General features: G+C 41.7%; 1 protein-coding gene across 1 annotated transcript in view; it reads left to right on the top strand.

The window, feature by feature from the left end:
• The window catches only part of LOC134679271 (uncharacterized), an 87,271-nt gene that overhangs the window by 38,544 nt on the left and 25,921 nt on the right, over positions 1 to 22,806 (top strand). The window contains exons 38-58 of the mRNA XM_063538169.1: positions 4,097 to 4,249; positions 5,110 to 5,316; positions 5,594 to 5,752; positions 6,078 to 6,313; positions 6,732 to 6,843; positions 7,300 to 7,470; positions 8,889 to 9,031; positions 9,375 to 9,480; positions 9,724 to 9,857; positions 10,149 to 10,350; positions 10,943 to 11,166; positions 12,243 to 12,378; positions 13,724 to 13,910; positions 14,555 to 14,745; positions 15,431 to 15,676; positions 16,637 to 16,873; positions 17,861 to 18,193; positions 19,765 to 19,930; positions 20,298 to 21,228; positions 21,605 to 21,800; positions 22,549 to 22,682. Coding sequence (XP_063394239.1) covers positions 4,097 to 4,249; positions 5,110 to 5,316; positions 5,594 to 5,752; positions 6,078 to 6,313; positions 6,732 to 6,843; positions 7,300 to 7,470; positions 8,889 to 9,031; positions 9,375 to 9,480; positions 9,724 to 9,857; positions 10,149 to 10,350; positions 10,943 to 11,166; positions 12,243 to 12,378; positions 13,724 to 13,910; positions 14,555 to 14,745; positions 15,431 to 15,676; positions 16,637 to 16,873; positions 17,861 to 18,193; positions 19,765 to 19,930; positions 20,298 to 21,228; positions 21,605 to 21,800; positions 22,549 to 22,682 — 4,604 coding nt within the window. The remainder of the gene's footprint in view (positions 1 to 4,096; positions 4,250 to 5,109; positions 5,317 to 5,593; positions 5,753 to 6,077; positions 6,314 to 6,731; positions 6,844 to 7,299; positions 7,471 to 8,888; positions 9,032 to 9,374; positions 9,481 to 9,723; positions 9,858 to 10,148; positions 10,351 to 10,942; positions 11,167 to 12,242; positions 12,379 to 13,723; positions 13,911 to 14,554; positions 14,746 to 15,430; positions 15,677 to 16,636; positions 16,874 to 17,860; positions 18,194 to 19,764; positions 19,931 to 20,297; positions 21,229 to 21,604; positions 21,801 to 22,548; positions 22,683 to 22,806) is intronic.

Raw genomic sequence — 22,806 nt, 5'->3', positions numbered from 1 at the left:
AAAACGAACTCTCAAATCACGTATACGCATTTTTACAAAACATGACGTACAGCTGTGAACTTTCTTGACTAATTTGATTTTACAAGAACGTAATCACGTACTTGTAAAAAGGCAAAACTGTTTCTTATGCTTACGTTTGTAAATTTTCTCTTATGCATTCTTACAGATGTTTAAGTAATATATGCATCAACTCGATCTGTACTGATTTGGGTAATATATTTTAGTTCGGATACTTTCTTTCGGATGACCTTGTGTTCAATAAAGTTGAAGTGACTTGGTTTAATTTTTAGTGTTCCGTACAAAACTTTTGGAACACTTATGGGATCACTTCGGTCTTGAAAATCAGTTAAATACGTTTTTCTCAGAGACCGTTTGACATAGATACCTAAAATTTGGAACAGTTATAGCAATTACCACCACTCATATTGTAAATAAGTCAAAACTGCTTATTTCTTATTAAAGGGGGAAATTTAGGGGGTTGAGAGGGGTAGGCTGAAACTTTTTTCATTTGTAAGAATCGTGTGGGGTACCATTAGAAAGCTTGCAAAAAATTGAGTCGATGGACTGATTTCGACTTCATTTTAGACTGCAATAGTTTCGTCAAAAAATGCATTTAAAGTTGCAAGTTTTCATACAAAAATTTTCACCTCTGTCCTGGCGATTTTCGCGAAAACTATAGCTAACAGGCAGCTGACCAGTCAATACCCAACTTAAAGAAGCATGGAGACGGCGGGAAAATTATCAGCTTAACTTTATCTTTATTAGTTTTTCAACTGCAGCTTGACCTTTGGTTGCTTAGGGCTAGCTAACTGATGCTTACACTGGTCAATCCGTATTAGGCGAGAAACATCCTTAGTTAAAACTTTGGCATTGAAATTTATGACTTATGTCTTTGACACAAAGTTTAATTCTGCTTGCTTATTTTGTGGGATATTTAATTTTATCTCAATAGCCTACTATAAGTATGAGAGAGATCTACAAAATACGACCTTATTATATTTCAAATAAGTTTCAATTTCGAACGGGCTTTCCAACCAATGGACTATCTCAAAAAACTGAAAAATTCAAATTAAGAATTCCGTTCTTGACTGTCGTTGTGTTTTTTTTTTCCACAATAGGACACATAGAGTTAGTAAGGCGAGGCGTATAGAGATAATAAAGTCATTTAATATTTATGAACAGCTTTGGCCTCATGTCACAGAATAAGTAATAGTATTATCATACAGAACGGACACGCACCGCCCCGCCCCGACTCGGATTACCTCGCCCCGCGACTGAGTTCTGACGGACTCCTGACATACTCTCAGTTCGGCTAGCAACGCCGCGGCGCGATGACGCAACGTTCAAAATGCCGATGTATTTTGCGATGTATGGTTGTTTTTCAAATTCACGAAATAAAGAACATTTATTTTTATTATACATATATTAAAAAGTAGTGTTTTGTAATTATTTATATTTAGTCCACGCTAATTGTGTATCGACAATTCGACATGACATTTTTGGTAATTTATTGCCGCACCATACTTTACGTAATATTTTACGGCCTTTACGGGTTACGGGTGAGTTCGCATATGCTTTCAAATAATATTAGCTGTGACCTGTGAATAGAACAGTTTATTATAGCAAGGATCTAGGAGAAAATACCATCTTGTAAATTATGTCTGTTTCTTTAATTTTAGGAATAAAAATGTTTGATATTTACGTTACGAGTACAACGATAACGCTCCGTGAACTCAAAAACATGTAAATAGTAGCCCTAAGCGACTTACTCACACAATGACGCGTGTACAGACGTGCCGTTCACACATATACACGCAAACGAGTTTTGATGTATGGCGTGTCCGCCCTGTGCTCATGTATAGATTTTATTGAGAGTATCTGATTCGTCGAAACAATATACACAATATTCCTTTTCATTAAGTATCATTACATTTCTGTATTAATTGTATGATTATAATATTTATTAATTATATTCAGTACTTATGTATATTTTTGAACGGATCGGTGAGCAACAAGATTCAGGGCTATAACCGCGAAAATAGAAGTTCGCAAATTGCGAGCATTTTTCTCTGTCACTCTAATCACGCCTTCATTGGAGTAAAAGAGAAAGATCCCCGCAAATTGCGAATTTCGGTTTTCGCGGTAGCCCCTCAGTCCTGTTACGAGAAAATAATTTTGGAAGACATTAATAGTATATGACAGTTAAATATCACAGTTTTTAGAAACAAAGGTAAAATTGACGAAATATTTAAAGTAAGCCGATCTTGTTTTTTAGCAGTTCTAAATAATATTAAAGTCTATATAAACTTGGTCAAGCAGATCTTGTCAGTAGAAAAAGGCGGCAAATTTGAAAAATGTAGGCGCGAAGGGATAGCGTCTCATAGAAAATTTGAATTTCGCGCCTTTTTCTACTGACAAGATTTGCTTGACCATCTATATATGGCATAGAACTAGAAACAAAATCAAATAAAAAATAATAATGAGTTCTAAATTCAAATTGAAGGAGTATACATTTAAGGTATTATAGGCCAAGCGCGCACCACGATATTAATTTTTGCGACACGATTTTAGAATCGATTTTAGATTATATATCGCAGAAAATTCACTGCGCGCACTGCGATGAAAAAGTCGACGATTTGTTCATTCTCAACATGGATTTCGTACCAGTCGCTTGTCATGAAACGTGTCTTTAATATGCGATTGCTGTATGGCTTTGAGCATTTATAACACAAAGGTGATCCCCGTCTATTTCCATAATTAAATGGTCAACATCTAGCGTCTCATTTTGAGATGCAGGTGCCGAGATGTTGGGGTTTGGAGAGCGAAATGCCGACTGAGGTCCGGCCGGGGTGCGATTTTATTATCATAGTGCGCGCGGGGCCATACAACTCCGCATGCTGCAATTCACTTTGCGACAATCACGTCGCGAACAATCGCGGAAAAATGTGACAAATCACAATTTTAAAATCGCTGCGATTTTTTTGTCGCATATGCGCGCACTAACATATAAACACATACGTTGCATTCCTGCGACAAAATTATCGCAGGACAAAAAATCGTGGTGCGCGCTTGGCCTTACTCTAAATTATTATAATACATCAAGCATTCGCGAGATGCTCGACTTCCATATTCAAACACAAAGCAATAGTACAAGAATCTAACTAAATGCAAAGACCGAAGGAGCGATTCGAAGATCCGAAGCGTCCGACAGACGCGCGCCTCCCGTAACTTTTCCAAGTATTTTTAAGTACAAGTGTCTAAGTCGCAAGATCCAAAGGCTGAAGTCGCATTGGGCCGAAAGCCCGAAGCATCCAGGAGGTCAGTTCTAAACACAGGTAATTAATACAAGTGTCTAAATGCGAAGGCTGGAGGCCGAGCTCCGCGTAGGGCCGAAGGCCTGAAGCCTGCAAGATGTCAGTGGTTAAACACAGAACTGACAGCCTGGACGCTTCGGGCCTTCGGCCCTACGCGGAGCTCGGCCTTCGGCCTTCGCATTTAGATACTTGTACTATTGTTCTGTGTTTAAGTACTAACATCCTGGACGCTTCGGGCCTTCGGCCCTACGCGGAGCTCGGCCTTCGGCTTTCGCATTTAGACACTTGTACTATTGTTCTGTGTTAAAGCACTGACATCCTGGACGCTTCGGGCCTTCGGGCTACGCGGAGGTCGGCCTTTGGCCTTCACATTTAAGACACTTGTACTATTGCTCTGTGCTAAAGCGATGACATTTTGCTAAAGCTCGGCCTTCGGCCTTCGCAATTAGACACTTTGTACTATTGTTCTGTGTGTGTAGTTGAATACGGTATCCTAAAAACAGGCAAACAACCTCTGTAAAATGTAACGATGCGAGCGGTACGGCTACCATCAGTTTGGCATTGACATAAACGCTACCGTGGGCGTGAACGTAATTTACTTTCTATGCATCTCGCTCGTACTGATATATTAGTGCGAAAGAGATATACCTATAGGAAGTAAATTACGTTCACGATATCGTTTATGTCAATGCCAAACTGATGGTAGCCGTACGGAACACTAAATGCCTCGAGCTATCTCGGACTTGGCCAAATTATTTTTTCATGTAAAGCATTATTTTTAGGGCTTATCCGAAATGACCAACACGCTAAACCTGGTGACTCCCTTCCCGGCCGTGCGAGAGCTGAAATCAGTGTACACCGTCGACATAACCATCGGAGAGAGATTCAACATCACTTGCTTAGCCTTGCTATCCAATGGCACTTATTGGCACGAGGTATGTTCACAACACTTCATGCATGCTTTAAGATTTTATCAGAAATACGCTGAACGTGGTAACACCCTTGAAGCAGTGGGGAGACACTCCTGACTTCGGTCGAACTCGGCACCGTTCGGCTCTGCATTGCTCCGAGCATTTATTAGGGTTGGCATCACTCGACTTCCTTATGCGTGCACGACCACAGATAAGATAATCACTTGAATTTTGACAACCCTAAATAGCCGAAAGGGATAGTGCTATATATTAGAAAGGGATAGCACGATTCGACCCTGAATCGCTGTCAAACTTCGGGTGTAGAAGTGTCCTTTCTGTACGCTAGTACTATTATTTCTTCTGTGCATCAAGGCCACGTGAGAGCTGAAATCAGTGTACACCGTAAATATCACCGCAAATATCGGAGAGAGAATCAAAACCATTTAATCTCTCTCCGATAATATACCTCGTGCCAATAAGTGCCGTTGGACAACAAGGCCAAGCGTCCAACGGCACTTATTGGCACGAGGTATATTTACAACTTTTGAAATACACCACTTTTAGACACCGATCCAAGCTAACTCTATAGCGACTTGGCACTGTCTATTCCAACTGATGATTTAACATTACTTCAATTGCTATATTCAGTTCAGTTCATAAACAATCTTCTACTTTTTTGAATACCTGCTTGAGTCTGTGTTATTTGAAATTAAAGAGTGGCCAAGGCAGGTAACACTTTCTAGATATAATATATTTGCTAAACTTGGAAGGGCACATCAACCTCGAATGCTTAAAACGCCGGTTCTCTCCAGCCTTGAACACAGGAGGCCTTGGTTTGTTTGTTGGTATCAATTTTCATTTTTAACATACTGTCGTAATTTCAGATATCCTCAAAAATCTACTACGAATACGAGTCCGGTGAGGACAACGCGTACCGCTCATACGTAGCGTCTCTCGGTATAATAACGCCGCTGCGACAACTTCGAGCCTTGGAGGCGCGTGTGGCGGCGCGCTTGGAAGACGCGCTGTGGAAAATGAGCGCCTCCATTGCCATGCCTGAGTGCACCATTAATGCGGTGGGACGGCTTGAGGTGGGTATTATGTACACTCGGCATCGTCACTTCGACAACTTGTGTGAAACTGTGAGTTCACTTGCTCAAATCATGCAGATCACGAAAGGGAAGCTCGCATTGGTACATGTTTAAGTAGGTAACTCCGTACAATTCTTTATACCATTTTTACCACGATACATGGAATAAAACCTACGCAAGTACATAAATATTCGCAAGTTACATACGTCTTATGCAATCATCATAGTAATCTAAGATTATTTATTTATTATAACAATCTTTTGTGTATGTTCCACAGTTGGATGACCCCTTCATAGAGACATCGGGAAGTCTCAACTTAACATCAGAGTATCTTGAAGACTACTTCGTGCAGATGCAGTTTAAGAAAGACTTCGCTGACACGGAAAATACCGTCGGCGGCGGCATTCAGATACAACAGGGAGAACAGAATAATTATGTAAGTCATTTTAGGTCTTAAAACGGTGACAACTAGTTATATAAGGTATCGTCTTAGGTCGTACCATTCGTTTTTCGTCAAGTTCTTAAATTAGTCCTATTCTGCTTTCGTCACTCATTCTACATTCGTCACAATCGTCGGTGGCTTTCAATGTAGAATGAGTGACGAAAGCAGAATAGGACTAATTTTAAGAACTTGACGAAAAACAAATAGGACGACCCAAGACCCAAGAGATACCGTATATAAAGAGGTGTCAGCGTCGCCTAATAAATTCCAATTTCAAACTCATTTTCCAGCTGGCTTTGATGTAATCATGTGCTTTCAGTTCTTTGCGACAGCCATCTGGCACCCATCGCCCGAGCGCTATGTACGCTTCACGGGCCGCTCGGCGTTGTATTCTGTACTACCACCTTCCGACGTGTCCCTCCTGTACCGACTGGAGAACGGCCAGCGGCTCCTGAACGCCGACGTGAACTGCGACACGGCGCACTACTCGCTGCACGCCGACCAGCGGCCGGCCTCGCTCAGCGTCGCTTTAAGTACACCACATGAAAACTTCAAGTGAGTACGATATGTTGACTAATCTCTTATCTCAAGATACTGACAAATTGTGACAACACTACAGCCATGTGAGACCCATCGCCCGAGCGCTTTACCGGCCGCTCGGCGTTGTATTCTGTACTACCACCTTCTGACGTGCCCCTCCTGTACCGACTGAAGAACGGCCAGCGGTTCCTGAACGCCGACGTGAACTGCGACACGGCGCACTACTCGCTGCACGCCGACCAGCGGCCGGCCTCGCTCAGCGTCGCTTTGAGTACACCACACGAAAACTTCAAGTGAGTAACTCCCAGCCAGGCCTGCAGTTCTCGGTTAGATTATGATAGGAGAAGTATGTGTTATCAGCTTGACTTGCCTCGCAAATACATAATCTCCAGCAATAGCCATGCTGTTAGTAAATGTTTTTCGTTTTTTACAGAACCATGAAACTAATAGGCGAAGTTGAGAACGACATCGTCACGGGGTCGTTCGTGACGGACACCACGGAATACGGGATTTCTGGACAAGTCCTTAACCGTGATCCCCTCGAGGTATTTTTTTTTTTCAAATATGTAATTATTTCAGTTTTCAAAGGAAACTGAGGTTGATAGAACTAACGAGGAGGTATTAAAACAGGAAAGTAAGAATTCACATGATTTTGCAATTAAATTGTGAGTTTCGATTGTCACCGGACGATGTTCTTTGAACACAATGGCGGCAGGACTTTCCGAAAAAATCATAATTCTGTACAAATTTCCATTATTAGGGTTCCGTACCCAACGGGTAAAAACGGGACCCTATTACTAAGACTTCATTGTGCGTCTGTCTGTCACCAGGCTGTATCTCATGAACCGTGATAGCTAGACAGTTGATATTTTTCACAGATGATGTAAATATTTCTGTTGCCGCTATAAGCAAATACTAAAAAGTACGGAACCCTCGGTGAGCGAGTCCGACTCGCACTTGTCCGGTTTTTTAATGATTACTTATTTCGTTCCGTTTGTCAGATGGCGCTGACTCTTGTCCCGAAAGGCAGCGGGTCGCCGCTGACGGTGCGCATGAAGACGGAGACGTCGAGCACGCTGTACGCCGTGTCGGCGCAGCTGGCCGGCGCCGTCGCCGCCACCGTGCGCGCGCGCGCAGAGCTCGAAGCTAACTATACTGACCTCAGCGCTACGGTACGAGTATTGCTATCTTTATTTATCTTACGAAGATGAGAGTATGAAAAAGAAGTGTCAAAAGGCCAAGGTTCCCCGCTGACGGCCACGAAGACCGAATCGTCCGACGCGGTATACGGGTTTACGACACCCTTGGCCGGCGCCGTGTCCGCCACTGTGCGTGCGCGCGCAGAGCTGGCACACAACTACACTGACCTCAGCGCCACGGTACGAGTATTGCTATCTTTATTTATCTTGCTACGAAGATGGGAGTATGAAAGAGAAATGTCGAAAGGCGAAGGGCCTCCGCTGACGGTGCGTATGAAGACAGAGACGTCCGACACGCTATACGGGTTGACGGCACCCTTGGCTGGCGCAGTCACCACCAGCGCTAGCTAGAAGCAAACTATACTGACCTTAACGCCACGGTATGCATAGTGCTATCTTTATTTATCTTGCTACGAAAGTATGAAAGAGAAGTCGTCTCGGAAGGCCAAGGCTCCAAGGCAAGACGGAAACGTCCGACACGGTATACGGGTTAACAGTTGACGCACCCTTGGCCGGCGTCGTGTCCGCCACCGTGCGCGCGCACACTGAGCGAGCGCCACTTACACCATCCCACTAACCCGGGGTTAACCGGTTAAACCTGGAGTTACCATGGCTACCAGTACAATTTGAAACTGGGTTAACGGTTTAACCGCTTAACCTTGGGTTAGTGGGATGGTGCAAGTAGCCCCTAACTACACCGATCTTATAGTGCGACGATACGCTGTTATGCATTATTAAAATTCTAATTTTTGAAACAACATTTTTACTCACATTAATTTCACTTGGAATTTACTCACAATACAATCGAGCTGCTAAAAAATAGAATAGGTCCATTCAAGTCCATTGGTTAGATTAGGCGTCACAAAACATTGGACCAGGCATTCGGCAAGCATTTATTTTTATTTTGGAGAAATCTAACTTGTACTCTAAACTGTCATTATTAATGTCTTTAAAAATATTACGTTTATAATGATACTCCCTCGTTTTCTTCTTTTCAAGTATGTAAAAATTTTGCTTAGACGGACTATAAGCTAGCTAGCTAGGGTTAGTGGAAGAGATCCCTTAACGGGATAAGTTCGCCTTTGTACTTTGTACACATTTACATTTACACTTTGTACACATTCTCTCTGTGTTATGTACTTGTTTTCAGTGGCGTGCAGTGGAGATAAGACTTAAATCGGGCTCTAGAAGAGTCATTCTTGAAGGAATGTAACGCAAACTATAAAAATCGGCAACTTTTTTTTTGGTCATTTTGTATGGACTGCCTACCCTAGTGCCTACCTTTTTTTGTATGCACTGCACGCCACTGCTTGTTTTGTGCAATAAAGTGTTTACTACTACTACTACTACTATAGCCAATATTATGAATCTAACCACACAAAATATTTCAGATTGACATGCCCGAATCAAAGGGTAAGGAATACTACTTCAAGTCGCGCGTGGATTCTTACCCCGATCTCCGGCGAGTCATGACAGTAGATGCAGTCACTCCGATCAAGAGGCTCAGCTCGATCAAGGCAGACTCCGATTTCCTGTAAGGATTTTAAATGAACTTTTTTTATACCAAATAAGCATACAGACCACCAATGGACGCTTAAATACGAGTTAAGTTGGTCACATACTCGTTGTCTACGCTTAATCCAGAATCTATGAGTCCAGAATTATTACGATGAGGATCACATACCTACCTATTTATTCCCTCCTTTGGTTTAAAAAAGACATAAATGTGTAGTGAAAAATAATATCTTTATGTTTCAAATTGTATTGTAATTGTAGACACTTGTAATATAACACTTTAAACTCTCGCGTTTTTAAACTGAATTATTGTAATACTAAATTGTAAGAATTAATTTCGAATGTGTAACATTTTGTTTTAGTTTCGGCCCGAAAACTGGTTATCTTATATGCAAATACGACTTGCCAGACATGAAGGGAAATGGAGACCTAAAGTGGAGTTTCCTGATTGGCGATCTGTATATAAAGGTATCGTAACATAAATGTTTATAGAGATTGAAATTGTGGCAGGGTCGCCATGTGACGGGTTTTGAACTATAGTCTCTTGTCCGTCTAGATGTATGGTTACAATGGTTATACACTTAAGAGCAATGAAAAAAATTCAATTTGCATGTACTTGTAAGAAATTAGCCGCGCGATAATGCTATGGACGATTTTTTTTTAATTCGGCAACGGAGACTTTTTTTTTAATACATGACATGAATTTCACAGGCACTAGGCAAGCAGAACCTCAAAGATATTAAGAAGAGCGTAGACCTGGACATCTACTTCGGCAACAGCACTACCCCAGAGGGTCTCTTAAAGAACGATGCTGGTTTCAAAATGGATCTCGACCACATTTGGCAGTAAGATAAAAAAAAATTGACACTAGTAAAATAGGAATGTCTTCAGGATTCAATTCTCTTCTTGTATATGTTTACTAAGTACTTCGATTTACATTTTATATAGGTAACTTATAGGGGACTATAGTCCAAGCCCTCTCGCGAGTGAGAGGAGGCCTGTGCCCAGCAGTGGGACGTATATAGGCTGAATTATTATTATTATTTTTAAATATTAGAAATATTCAAAATAAGATATGTATCTAATATTATGCATACGAGGTTGAGCTCGATTAAAATATTAAATAAATCCCCCAGAATCGGTGCAAATGCGTCCTTCGGTCTCGCTATGAACCAACGAGTCAAGCTCGTCATCAATGCGCTCCTGCCGAAGCCTAACCTGGATGTCCATACGATCTACGTCGATGGCAGCGTGACCGGCCCTCGAGGCGAAGGGAAAGATTTAGTAGCAGAGTATAGGACTGATGTTACTGGCATTCTTACTGGCTTGAGAGGCAACGTGAGTATCTATTTGTACAGAATTTACATCTACCAGCTGCTGCAAGTTTTGTTGTGTCTCTTTAACTATATGACTTTATATCTAATAGAGTACGGAGTATGCGAGGCACATGCAATGGCAAGTTTTATGAAGCGCCCGTGTAGGCTAGCAAACGAGTCTAAGCAACTATAATTAGATTCGGTCGGTAGCCACGAGGTGAGAGTGATCTCTATCGCGCCCTATTATGTGCATGTTTCTTCATCAGCACCCAAATTAGCGTTTCATATCGCCGACGAATTTAGTAGTAAAAGTTTGATTTTGTTGCATTGTCATCAATGGAAGCAGAGTACATGGCATATATGCCGTCAGGATTGACAAAGTCATTTCGTCTTACTTTATCTACATCTTACTGTACCTAAATAAGGTGGTGTAGTGACTTGTCGAAGCATATTCTTTACCCCTACAGCTCCTACGGTAAGCTTGGTGGCTATCCTTTTTATGGCGCCAATTGATTATTTTACATAATGTCAGAATGTTGTACGCTTTCTACGCGTGCGAAGTGACGAGTAGAAGCTAATTAACATGTTTCTTAATCACACAACAATGTCCCCAGATGGTTCTCCTGGATACCAACTTCGATGGCAACGCGTCCGTCGTCTGGACGACCGAGGACCGCCAGCACAAGACCATCAGCAATCTCATCAACTACCGCTGGGACACGAACGAGACACGCGAAGTCAAATACGTGTTGAACAGCCCGCTTTATGTCGATGAATCCACGCTGGACCTGTACGGGATTTACGAGAAGGACTTCGTTCATGGATACCAGATTGTCAAGTTAGTATCTTACAAGTAAAGCTGCAAAAGTGCATACCCACTTTACCGTAGACCGTTACAAGACCATCAACAACCTCATCAACTACCGCTGGGACACAAACGAGACGCGCGAAGTCAAATACGTGTTGAACAGCCCGCTTTATGTCGATGAATCCACGCTGGACCTGTACGGGATTTACGAGAAGGACTTCGTTCATGGATACCAGATTGTCAAGTTAGTATCTTACAAGTAAAGCTGCAAAAGTGCATACCCACTTTACCGTAGACCGTTACAAGACCATCAACAACCTCATCAACTACCGCTGGGACACCAAAGAGACGCGCGAAGTCAAATACGTGTTGAACAGCCCGCTTTATGTCAATGAATCCACGCTGGACCTGTACGGAATTTACGAGAAGGACTTCGTTCATGGATACCAGATTGTCAAGTTAGTGTTGTACATAAATATCCATCTGCCTATGCTCTGCGGTGCGGTGCGGTGTTTATGTTTATAGATATGGTATCTATCCCCAGTGATCATAATCGACCAGTGGGCACATTCATTAGGGAAACCAAGTTTTAGCTGTCTAAATGGCCCGTCCCATCCACGATTTTTACCGAAGCCAAACGGACATTCTGTGCCATCCAAGAGATTAATACAGGCGGAATAAGACGAAAAGGCCGAATTGGACCTGTGGAACGGGACTCGACATAGGGTCAGCCAAACACGATCTTGATGTCTTGAGTTTAAAGTTGAATTTTATGGCTTTTTTGCTGATCTGATAGCCTGGTGGGGGTCCTGAGGTCAAATGCCAGAGGACTGTAAATCTGTACAGTTACCAGCAACAAATTTGAACAACCGCTAAATATTGGTTTTAAGAGGGTCTCTTGATAACAATATGGTCAGCCAGTGCAATTGCAACTATGGGGTAAATGTAACTACTCTAAAAATATAAGAAGTGATACTAAGACTAGAGTCACTGGTATTCATGGCAAACTTTCCTTAGTCAAGAAAGTTCGCCCGGAAGTAGCTACAGACTCACTTCTTGTATTTTGTAAACTTTTAAGATCTTACATAGGTATTTTCTCATGGCAGAGGCGAGATGCACTACCCGGGCACCAGCAAGGTGGGCGAGGTGGACATCCGGTACGGAGGCTTCCGGCACACGGACGGACACTTCAACGTCACCACGCCCTTCCAACGGCTGCCGTGGCTCAAGTCCATATTTACCGTGAGTTTGCTTTTCCCTTTCTTGTGGTCTTGGGGCTCAGGCCATCTTTTTCTAACTGAGACATTGATTGACAAATTTATAGTCTTTATTAAGTATTTAAATAAAAGTAAACAATCAATTTGTACATTTTCGGGTAGTTATAACATTTCATGGCTAACCGACCGAATACAAAACCGCCTGGATCTGCCACTGAACGACCTGACTTTAACCTACATATTTATTTATGTAATGTTTTCATATACCCTCAACTGGCTTAAGAAGCCGTTCGAGGGTAGCTTTTGTTTACTTTTATTTAAATATCTAAAGATACAGACTATAGGGTTGATTAATAACTGTATCTTAATCAGTACATAGAAAGGCGCAAACTGGGTCTTGTCTGGGACTTTTTACTCCACCCGGATCAAGTCTCTCCGTAGTCTTCCTTATGCGTAATTTTAACTAAGTAGTTGAGAATACGAGTTTTGAATAATTTTACGGTTTACTAACTTGTTTTTAGTCACTCCTAGGCTCTCCGAAACATGTCATGGGAGTAACTAAAAACAAGTGAGTCTAAACCGTAAAATTATTCAATGTTAGCATGTCTTAGCGATGTCTCACAACTAGGGCATGCTCCCGGGAATTCCCGGTTCTCATATTCCCGGGAATTCCCGGGAATTTTATGGTGTCAAAAGAACCGGTACTGAAGACCCGGTACCGGTACTTCCCGGTTCTCATCATATGACTATTTATTCCCATTTCAATAGTAGTAATGTTTTAGTACTTTAGCTCAGGACATTATATAACATTTAATAATGGTGCTATGAAATGGGGGACCCAAATAACCCGACAAACTAACCTAGTAAAGTAGGCATTCGTGCCATCATAGTGCTGAGTGCATCGACTACGCTACGGCCGTGTGGCTCGGCCCAGGCGGAGGCAATGTGTGCTGGTTCATTTCGTAAAATAGGTTGAAACGCCAATTAAGTCTTTGTTTATAATAAAATAAGTCATTTATTAATTCTTACGCAATTATTCATATGAAAATATAAGCCATTCATAAAGATTGTACGCTAACAGAAACAATTTCTTAAAAGTAATCAAGTATGCCTTGAGAACCGGGAAGAACCGGGAATCCCGGTTCCGGCAATGCCCAGAACCGGGAAATGAAATTCTTGGTACCGGGACCGGTACTGCATGCCCTACTCACAACAGTTTAAAATATAATACGAGTTGTCTGTGATTTTGTTTACTCCTACATATATTTTTTTATTGTATATAAAAATAACTATAACCAATTCAAACTCCTCACTCAACTCGTCCTAATCAATTTTGACGCCTTCTAAATCCAAATGTTTTTATTCTTTAGATAAACAACCTGGAAGAGCAATCGGACAACCACGTGGATCTATTCTGGCCGAATAAGACCGCTACGGTGAACACAACACACACATACACGAACGAACCCGCAGGCTTTAAACAAGCTGGCGTTGTTGCCATCTCGCTTCCGCTTGCGAGGCAGCATCTTGTCAACACCGACTATGTCTACGTACAAGGTATGTAGTCTATGGGAGCATCTAACAGTAAAACTGACCCGATCGATCGCTAGATGGCGCTGTACTGATTTAAGCGAGTTTTACATCGCGCTAACGATGTGTCTATGTAGAATACATAATCATTTATTCTGTCCAAATATAATAAGACCACCACGGTTAACGCACACATAAGCGAATGGGCCTCCTTTTTATTGGCGCAAAGTTTCGATGTCAAGTTAAAAGTTTCAAGGAGCGTATAGATGTAAGTAATGCATAATTGTTTGCCATGGATTTTTCACGGAATCACACGAACGTGTTATGTTATTTCAGTCAGTCTCAGTACATACAGTAACTACTGTAAGGGCCACTTGCACCATCCCACTAACCCGGGGTTAAACGGTTAAACCGCTAACCGTGTGCCAAATTGTACTGGTAATCATGGGAACTCCATTTTTAACCGGTTAATCCCGGGTTAGTGAAATGGTGCAAGTGGCCCTAAGTAGTATAAGTGAGGTTGACAGAAGTAGCATGACAAATACGAACGTCTCCGAGAAAATACGATGCAAAACAATTATGCACTAATTTGTACAGTGCACGTACCTACTCTATAGCACTAGCAGTAGTAGTATTCGTAGGTTATAATGCAAATTGTCTAATTTACACAGGTGAAAAAGAAAGCACCGGCAACGCGACTGTAGACTTCGACCTCGAACGTTTCGTCCAGGCATCCTTCAGGCAGATACTAAGCAAGAGCTCAAGAGACCTAGATTTGGCCACCACAGACATCGAGGTGGTTAATGACCGCATGCCGGTCGGCGTCAAGTATATACACGAGTATGATGACACTGGTAACACTGTGAGTATCAAAACTGACAATTTTATTGGAATCAATGAACTATCGTCCAAGTATCCTTCAGGCAGATACTAAGCAAGAGCTCTAAAGACTTAAATTTGGCCACCACAGACATCGAGATGGTTAATGACCGCATGCCAATAGGCGTCAAATATCGTCGGGTGACAAGCAAAAGTCACTAACTAACACCATTGAAATTATTGGACTATAAACCGTGTTACAAGTGTAATAAAGTGCATTGTTACTTTAATTTTTTGATAGTACTTAGTGACTTTTGCTTGTCACTCGACGATATATACACGAGTAAGATGAGACTAGTAACACTGTGAGTATTTAAGCCGGTTATGATCGGGTAAAAGTACTAGTTTTTTTCGGCACAACACCAATTCACCTTTAACCTTATTTTAAGTAGTTGGTGGTTCTACAGTTTAACTAAAATAGGTGCCCGCGTCTGTTGCTTTTCAGTGCCAATCATTGTATGCCGGTCGCGACTGACGAAGTTGTTCTCAATTCTGATAACCTTTATACGGTTACAAAAATCTACCAAGTTGTCTTGTCAGTGTTTCTATGTCTGCAAAGCGTGACTCTAGTGTTAGCTGATCCATATTATGGAATGAGACAGACCTGTATGTCTCTGTTTATCATAAAAAAACTATAAAAATACACTACCTAAGTCTTTAAATTACAGGATGTTAAACAAGCGACCGTCTTCCACCTTCAAAACGCCACGCGCTTCAACGTGACCGGTGTGATGGACGTGTTTACATACGAAGCCGGCAAGAAACTCAAGCTGACCGCGATACATGGCAACAGGACTTTGACCTTCGAGAACGAGTATGAAGCTATCGATAAGGAGCTTAAACAGGGCAGCAAGATCAAATGGGCGGCTGACACTTGGATTAATTACGATTTGCACGTGACTAATATGACCTCGGTGAGTTTATCTTTGAGAATTATCTTATGGCTTTAGGGCGCCTGTACACGGTGCCGCCTCCGCGCCGACAGCGCCGAGCCCGTGCGGCGGCAGTGCGGTGTCCGTGCGGAGACAGCACCGTGTACACGCGCCCTTAAGGTGATTTTGGCGGGGTCGCCATGTAAGACAAGATTTCGGAATTCAGTGAAAACGAGTGTTAGGGATAAATAAGGTGGGAAAGAACCTTAAGTTGACCACGATACATGGCAACAGGACTTAAACCTTCAAGAACGAGTATGAATTAGCTATTGACATGGAGCTTAAACAGGGCAGCAAGATCAAATGGGCGGCTGATACTTGGATTAATTATGACCTTCATGTATGATTAACTATGTCAGTAATATGACTTCGGTGAGTTTATTTTCTCATGGCGGGGCCGCACTAACAGAAAACGCATCATAAAAGACCCTAAGAAAATTTAGATCCCATGGGATAATTCAAATGTCTTCTGGCTTCAAGGCTTTGTCTCCCATTTCTGGCGGGGTCGCCATGTAAGGTATGGTTTTGAAGTCGAGTGAAAATGAGAGTTCAGGGTATCTGACGCTTTATTTGTGCTCAATGACGCTTTATTCGTTTTGACGTACAAGGCAAGAAGCTGAAGCTTACTGAGGTACAAAGCAACAGGACTTTGACCTTTGAAAATGAGTATGAAGCGATTAATTATATACATAGTATAAGGAGATTAAACAGGGTAGCAATATTAAATGGGCTTTTTTAATAGAAACTTCTTACCTTATTTTTCTTTCTACTCTTGAGTGCCTTGGCAGAATCGCCATGTGAAATTAGACCTTGTAGTTAAGAGACAAATGTTCAGGATGAATTACAGCTACTAGATTAAAGGCTTGTAGGTGCTCAAATATCATTGTTTCTACTTCAGAGTCAAATTAAACTAATCTTGTAAAACGCTTATATCCTTCTCAGGCGGAGACCGAATCGCAACAGCTAATAATGAACGTCTGGTACCCGCTCCGTACCTTCAATCTTGTCGGCATATATCGCCTACAAGACACACTACTCGACGGCAAAGCTGTTCTCAACTGGAATGTCCGAGACGAGAATAAAACAGCGGAACTGAGGGGCAAGTGGGAGAATCCGCCGGCTGAAGAGGGAAATGTGCATGCTGTAGACTTGGCTCTCGCTCACCCGTCGTTTAGGAAGGTTAGTGCTTTATTATGTTGAATAAATTATCGTTGGGTTATACCGGCTGTAGGACACTTTGATGGCAAAGCTGTTCTCAACTGGAATGTCCGAGATGAGAATAAGACAGCGGAACTGAGGGGCAAGTGGGAGAATCCGCCGGCTGAAGAGGGAAATGTGCATGCTGTAGACTTGGCTCTCGCTCACCCGTCGTTTAGGAAGGTTAGTGCTTTATTATGTTGAATAAATTATCGTTGGGTTATACCGGCTGTAGGACACTTTGATGGCAAAGCTGTTCTCAACTGGAATGTCCGAGATGAGAATAAGACAGCGGAACTGAGGGGCAAGTGGGAGAATCCTCCGGCTGAAGAAGGAAATGTGGATGCTGTAGACTTGGCTCTCGCCCACCCGTCGTTTAGGAAGGTTAGTGGGTTACAATACAATACAATACAATACTCTTTATTGCACACCTCACATACACGTAGTTTACAATAAATGAACAATAACATAAACAAAGACAGTAGAGGTAACAACATAATAAATTAATTTTGGGTTAATTACGTGAAATAAAAATGTCGAATTTGTTCATCTCGAATTCGAGTTTGAACTTGACACAAGTAGTGTTTTTTTATCAAATTCTAAATTATAAAATATACATAATACTTAATTAAAACATTTTGATTATATGCCAATCTGCAAAAACTCTAATACTTCCTACTTAAATACTTGGCTGGCGCGATAATCCAAAATGAGTTTTGGCCTCCAACACGTGCGGTATCACGCCAGCTTTCGCCGACGCCGAGCTCACGGAAATCTGCCTCCACTCTGCACGATATTTAGGATTACCAACAGGACGGCGTCCAGGTGGTCGAGTCAAGTACCCATCCTTTCTTTATTAGACGCACTAAAAACTCTAGTACTTATGAAAATTTAACCATGTGGATTCATGGTGGGCCGTATTCTTGTTTGCCACCGACGTAGATAAAAAAAATTACCTCCTCATTTCAGGACGTGACCCTAAAAGGCACCTACATCACCACACCCTCCGTGATGTCCAACCTCTCCGTCGAGCTCCAATACTCCGACTACGACAACGAGTACCTCCGCCTCCGCTCAGTCCTCACCGACAACTCCAACGGACCAATCAGAGACTACAAGTTCGCGCTCAAGTGCACACACCCATCGACCAACTTGGACTTGGATATGAAGTCGGACATAAATATACATAGTCGGTGGTACTATTTGAATAGTTACTACAAGTTCCAGAAGACGTTGTTCTATGAGAAGCTGAGGAGTACGAAGTTTTTGGTGGATATGAATAAGAGCTCGGTGCAGTGGGAGGTATGTTTATTTTATTTTTATTATTTTTTATTTAAAATTTAAAACAGGCATCAAGACCCATATTAAATGTTTACTTGCTGCTTATTGTATTTAATTTACATCGGTCTGATTTTAATCACTACGCTCATACCTATTCTTTAGTATTCCATTTCGCGTAAGTTTCCATGAAACTTAATTGGCTGACAGAAACAATTTCTTATGGCAAATTGCACCATTCACCAACCCGGGGTTAACGGGTTAAGCCTCGAGTTACCATGGTTACCACTACAATTTGACACTAAGTTAACCGGTTAGGTTAACCCCGTTAGTGGGATGGTGCAAATGGCGCTTAGTGTGGTATTTCACCTGTCCAATTTCTTTGTCCAATGTGTATTTGCATCTCACATTCTGCTTAGTGAAAGAGTGTGCATACCGATGCACATCGGACCAAGAAATAACGAATTATTCTTTCTCGATTTTGGGGTTCTATTAGTATGTCCTACATAATTCATCTTTCAGAGTATGGATCAGGCATAACCTAAGTCAACCTTTTGAAATCATCATCATCATCTCAGCCATAAGACGTCCACTGCTGAACATAGGCCTCCCCCTTGGACCTCCATACGTGCCGGATGGGGGGTGAATTGAATTGAAATTGAATTGAATTGAAAATATTTGTTTCAGATTTGCATCCATATTTGTTAGTATAACTTAGGAACTAATGTTAATTTTTACACCTAGTATATGACCTAATAACTATAACCTAATCTATTTTCTAAATTTAAGAAAGCCTATAACTTGGCGAATCCAATGCGCCAGTATAGGATTCTCAGGCCTTTCTGCAATGACATCCAGAATGCTGTTGGTACTGCTCCTAAGCCGACCCATCATCGAGACGATTCTCTTTCGCATAACCGCATGGAAATCGTCTGTATGGGCCTCGGCGAACATGCGCGATGCGCTACACCATGTGGGCAGCCCCAACAACATTCTGAGTGCATTATTATATTGCACGCGCAGGGCATTTAAGGCTTTTTTCGTATACTTCACCCACAGGCTGCTCGAGTAAAATGATTGATTGAAAGCTTTAAAAAGCACCATTTTTACCTCTCTTGAGCATCGAGCAAACCTGCGGGCGAGCATGTTAGACCTTACAGCCAATGCCCTGCGCTCCCGCTTTATATCTAGGTCATCATTAAGGTCTTGCGTTATCTATCATATGCCCTAGATATTTCACTTTATCCACAACAGACAGTGTGGTTCCATGCAGTACAACCGGGGGTACAGAGCTTGGCGTGTAACTACCAGCCTTGAACATTAGCACCTGACTTTTCTTTGGGTTGTACTGCAATCCATGAATGATGAATGCCATAATCACCACGCTTGGCAGGCGGGTTGGCGATCGCAGTCGAGTACACCGAATTTGAGGGACGCTGCTGCCCGTCCACCGGTGGTTTTGGACGTAGTTTAAGGACATACCCGGGTCCACACATCCATCATCCATTGAAATCATAAATAGCTATAATCAATCACTTAGCCCTACCATACCATAGTTGAAACTGGGCTGAAAATAAAATGAATTTTATTTTCAGCGCGCGAACGAAACGTACTATTACAAAGTGAACGGCAAATGGGACCTCACGTACCCTGACTATCGCATCTTCGCGCGCGTCAACAAGCCAACAGGCAACGACACTGGGCTGGCCACACTCTCCATGAAGGACCTGAGCTTGATTGGACACTACAACAGTACCGATGGTAAGTCCCGTCGCTAGTTTGACTTATTTCCTCTTTGATTTAGACATTATCATTACGATTCTGATACAAATTGTTCCCATGAAAAGTTAGGATTCGTGTTTTTCATTGCATACCGCTTCGTATAGTGACTCATGTCTCTGAAAGTAGAACTGCTGATGAAAAGCATAAAATGTTTAGTCCAACATAGTCCAGCAGGCTCTGCAGGCCTATTATGGATGGCTTTATCCACGTGACAAAACAACTGTCACTTTTTGACAGAGCGCGAATGAAAGTGACGGATACCGTTTTATCACGCTCTCACCTAGACAAGAACGGCCATCATATCCGCGCATTTCTAGTTAAAATGGATTTTTATGTTTATTTTCAGACATATCGTACCACGTGGTGGGCATGATCGTCGACACACGTTCAGCCAAGATGAACGCGTGGCGAAATTTCGACGACGTCACCACAGTAGATCTCGCATCCTACATCCGCCTCAACCACTCGCGACTCCTCACCAGCTCCATCATCTGGCGACCCACCATCTTCAGCGAGATCAAGCAATCTGCTGTGTACGGTCTCAAATACATGTACAGTCAGATTAATGAGACGCTGGTAGTGCTTAAAGAGGCGCCTATGGAATCGCATTTGGCTTTAAGAAATATTTGGAACGACGCTAAACCAAGAATACGAGATTTCCTCGACGATTTGAACGACTTGCACGTAATTAAAGATGATTTAGATACGTTTGAACAGTACTTGAATGAGTCGTATAACGCGAACGACTTTTACGTAAAAGATGTCGTCGAGTTTACCTATTACGTGTTAGACGAAATGGCGATTAGAAACCATTTAGAGAGTCTCCCGGGAATCGTGAATGACATGTGGGGAATGATGGGAAACACCAGTCAATCTTTAAAACAGAGCTTAACATACGTCGTGGACACGATTAAAATGGCGTATTCGAATTTCTTAGACTCCGCTAACAAGTTTTTAGACGCCGATTTCATGGATTTAGTGTCATCAAGGCTTGAATCGATGATAATGCAATATGATACCTTTGTAAGGGACTTACATATGAAGTTGTTGGAGTATTGGGAGAGTACATATGTGAATGCGACGAGTAGACTAGCGAAGTACTGGCACCAGCTGCTGAAGTCCATGGAGCCGCTCTTCTTTAAAGTCCTGCATTATACTGAATCGTTCGTGTTCACGGTGTGGAGGGGCATCATGGATTTCTTCTACAAGCGGCAGCAGGAGTTAACGGACAATCATTACTTTAACTATGTGTCGACGTTTGGACAGGAAATGGACAAGTAAGTATGCTCAAATACACATATACAACTATTATAGTGGCTCTGTGAGCTGTAGACCTCGCCGACCGACAAAAAAGGTCTACTTAGATTTTGTAGACGAGACGAGAATTTTGTGGAGGAGGTTTTATATATCTATATTTATATATTTGTATAATATATCGTAGTATCCACAACACAAGCCGTATTCAGCGTACAATACAATACAATAAAAATACTCTTTATTGCACACCTCATTACAGAAAACAATACAAATAACACAGGAAGTAGAGGTACTGTGTGTGTGAACGTACTGTGAGACTAGGTCGATATGTGTAAAATTGTCTTATAATACTCGTATTTATATATTACTTATTACATTTATTTGCGTTTCTTACAGGATCTACAAGGATCTAACGACCAACGACCTCCTGACGAACATCAAGAAGTACAGCAGCAAGTTCTGGAACGTGATCTGGGGCAAGATCGAGAAGTACATTCCCTTCAAAGAGGAATTCGTTCAGTTGTACGCCGAGTTCAAAAATGGCTGGGAGAACTTCTTGAAGACTCAGCAGGTCGTTTATGTTAGGGAAAAGGTAATAGCTATTTTTTGTTTACTTGATAAATTCTCAAATGAGGGAAGGATTAAGAAGAAAAGGGGAGAGTAGGGCATTAAAAATCCCTAGTTTGAAGAATAGTTGCAGTAATTTTTCGGCCTATGACATGCTAGACTCATATGGAACATATGAAGAGACTATATACAATCACTTGAATTTTATTACGTGGGTTATCCTAATTGTATATGTATATATATGTATAGCGTATACACCGTGTTTTTTATTTTATTTCCGTTAATTGCAAGGGTGCATTCCTGAGCTTAAATCAAGTAACTTTCTCAAAGACACCGATATTCTAATTAACTCCATTTCGGAGATAATCAATATTTTATTTTTTTCTTATAAGGCCTCTACAAGCGTGTACACTTGCCTTAGGCCCGGTTTACATATTGATTAGTGTTTAGAATGAGTTCATACATTTGCTACTAAAGTTAAGTACAATCTCGGTCGATCGATGTTCGAAATAATATTGATATGTCACAGATTTCAATTGTTTGGTTGAGTTAAATATGTAATGTCCGTGTTACAACAACGCTATATGCTGCATTTAATTACTTTTTATACCATTTGTTTTGTAAAAAGAAGTAAAAAAATATTTTTTTTTAATTAACTTTGGCATTTAGTTCTCTTAAACGTACTTAACCATACCCCGAAGTTAACGGAATTCAATAAAAACACGGTGTATAAATAGTTAAATACGAGTATTATGTTTTTTTCTGTTTGACAGTACAAGGAAGCCTACGAACGCCTGAAATGGTGGTACGACTACTTCATGATCGGCGAGGCGTGCGATAAAATATTCGACATCATTTACGATAAAGTTACCGACATGGCCAAGACCGCACTGCAGTACGAGGAACTGTAAGTTATTTAATATAATACCGGGTGTGGCCTGTACCACGAGCAAATAATTAAAACATAGATTGTACTCCTCAAACGGTGACAACTTTTAAAAATTATGAAGTATTTAGACTATATTTTTCAT

The sequence above is a fragment of the Cydia fagiglandana genome, chromosome 2 (genome assembly GCF_963556715.1).
Source record: "Cydia fagiglandana chromosome 2, ilCydFagi1.1, whole genome shotgun sequence".
Taxonomy (NCBI): Eukaryota; Metazoa; Arthropoda; class Insecta; order Lepidoptera; family Tortricidae; genus Cydia; species Cydia fagiglandana.
Note: the sequence above shows the minus strand (reverse complement) of the source record. Positions and strands in the feature narration are given on the sequence as shown.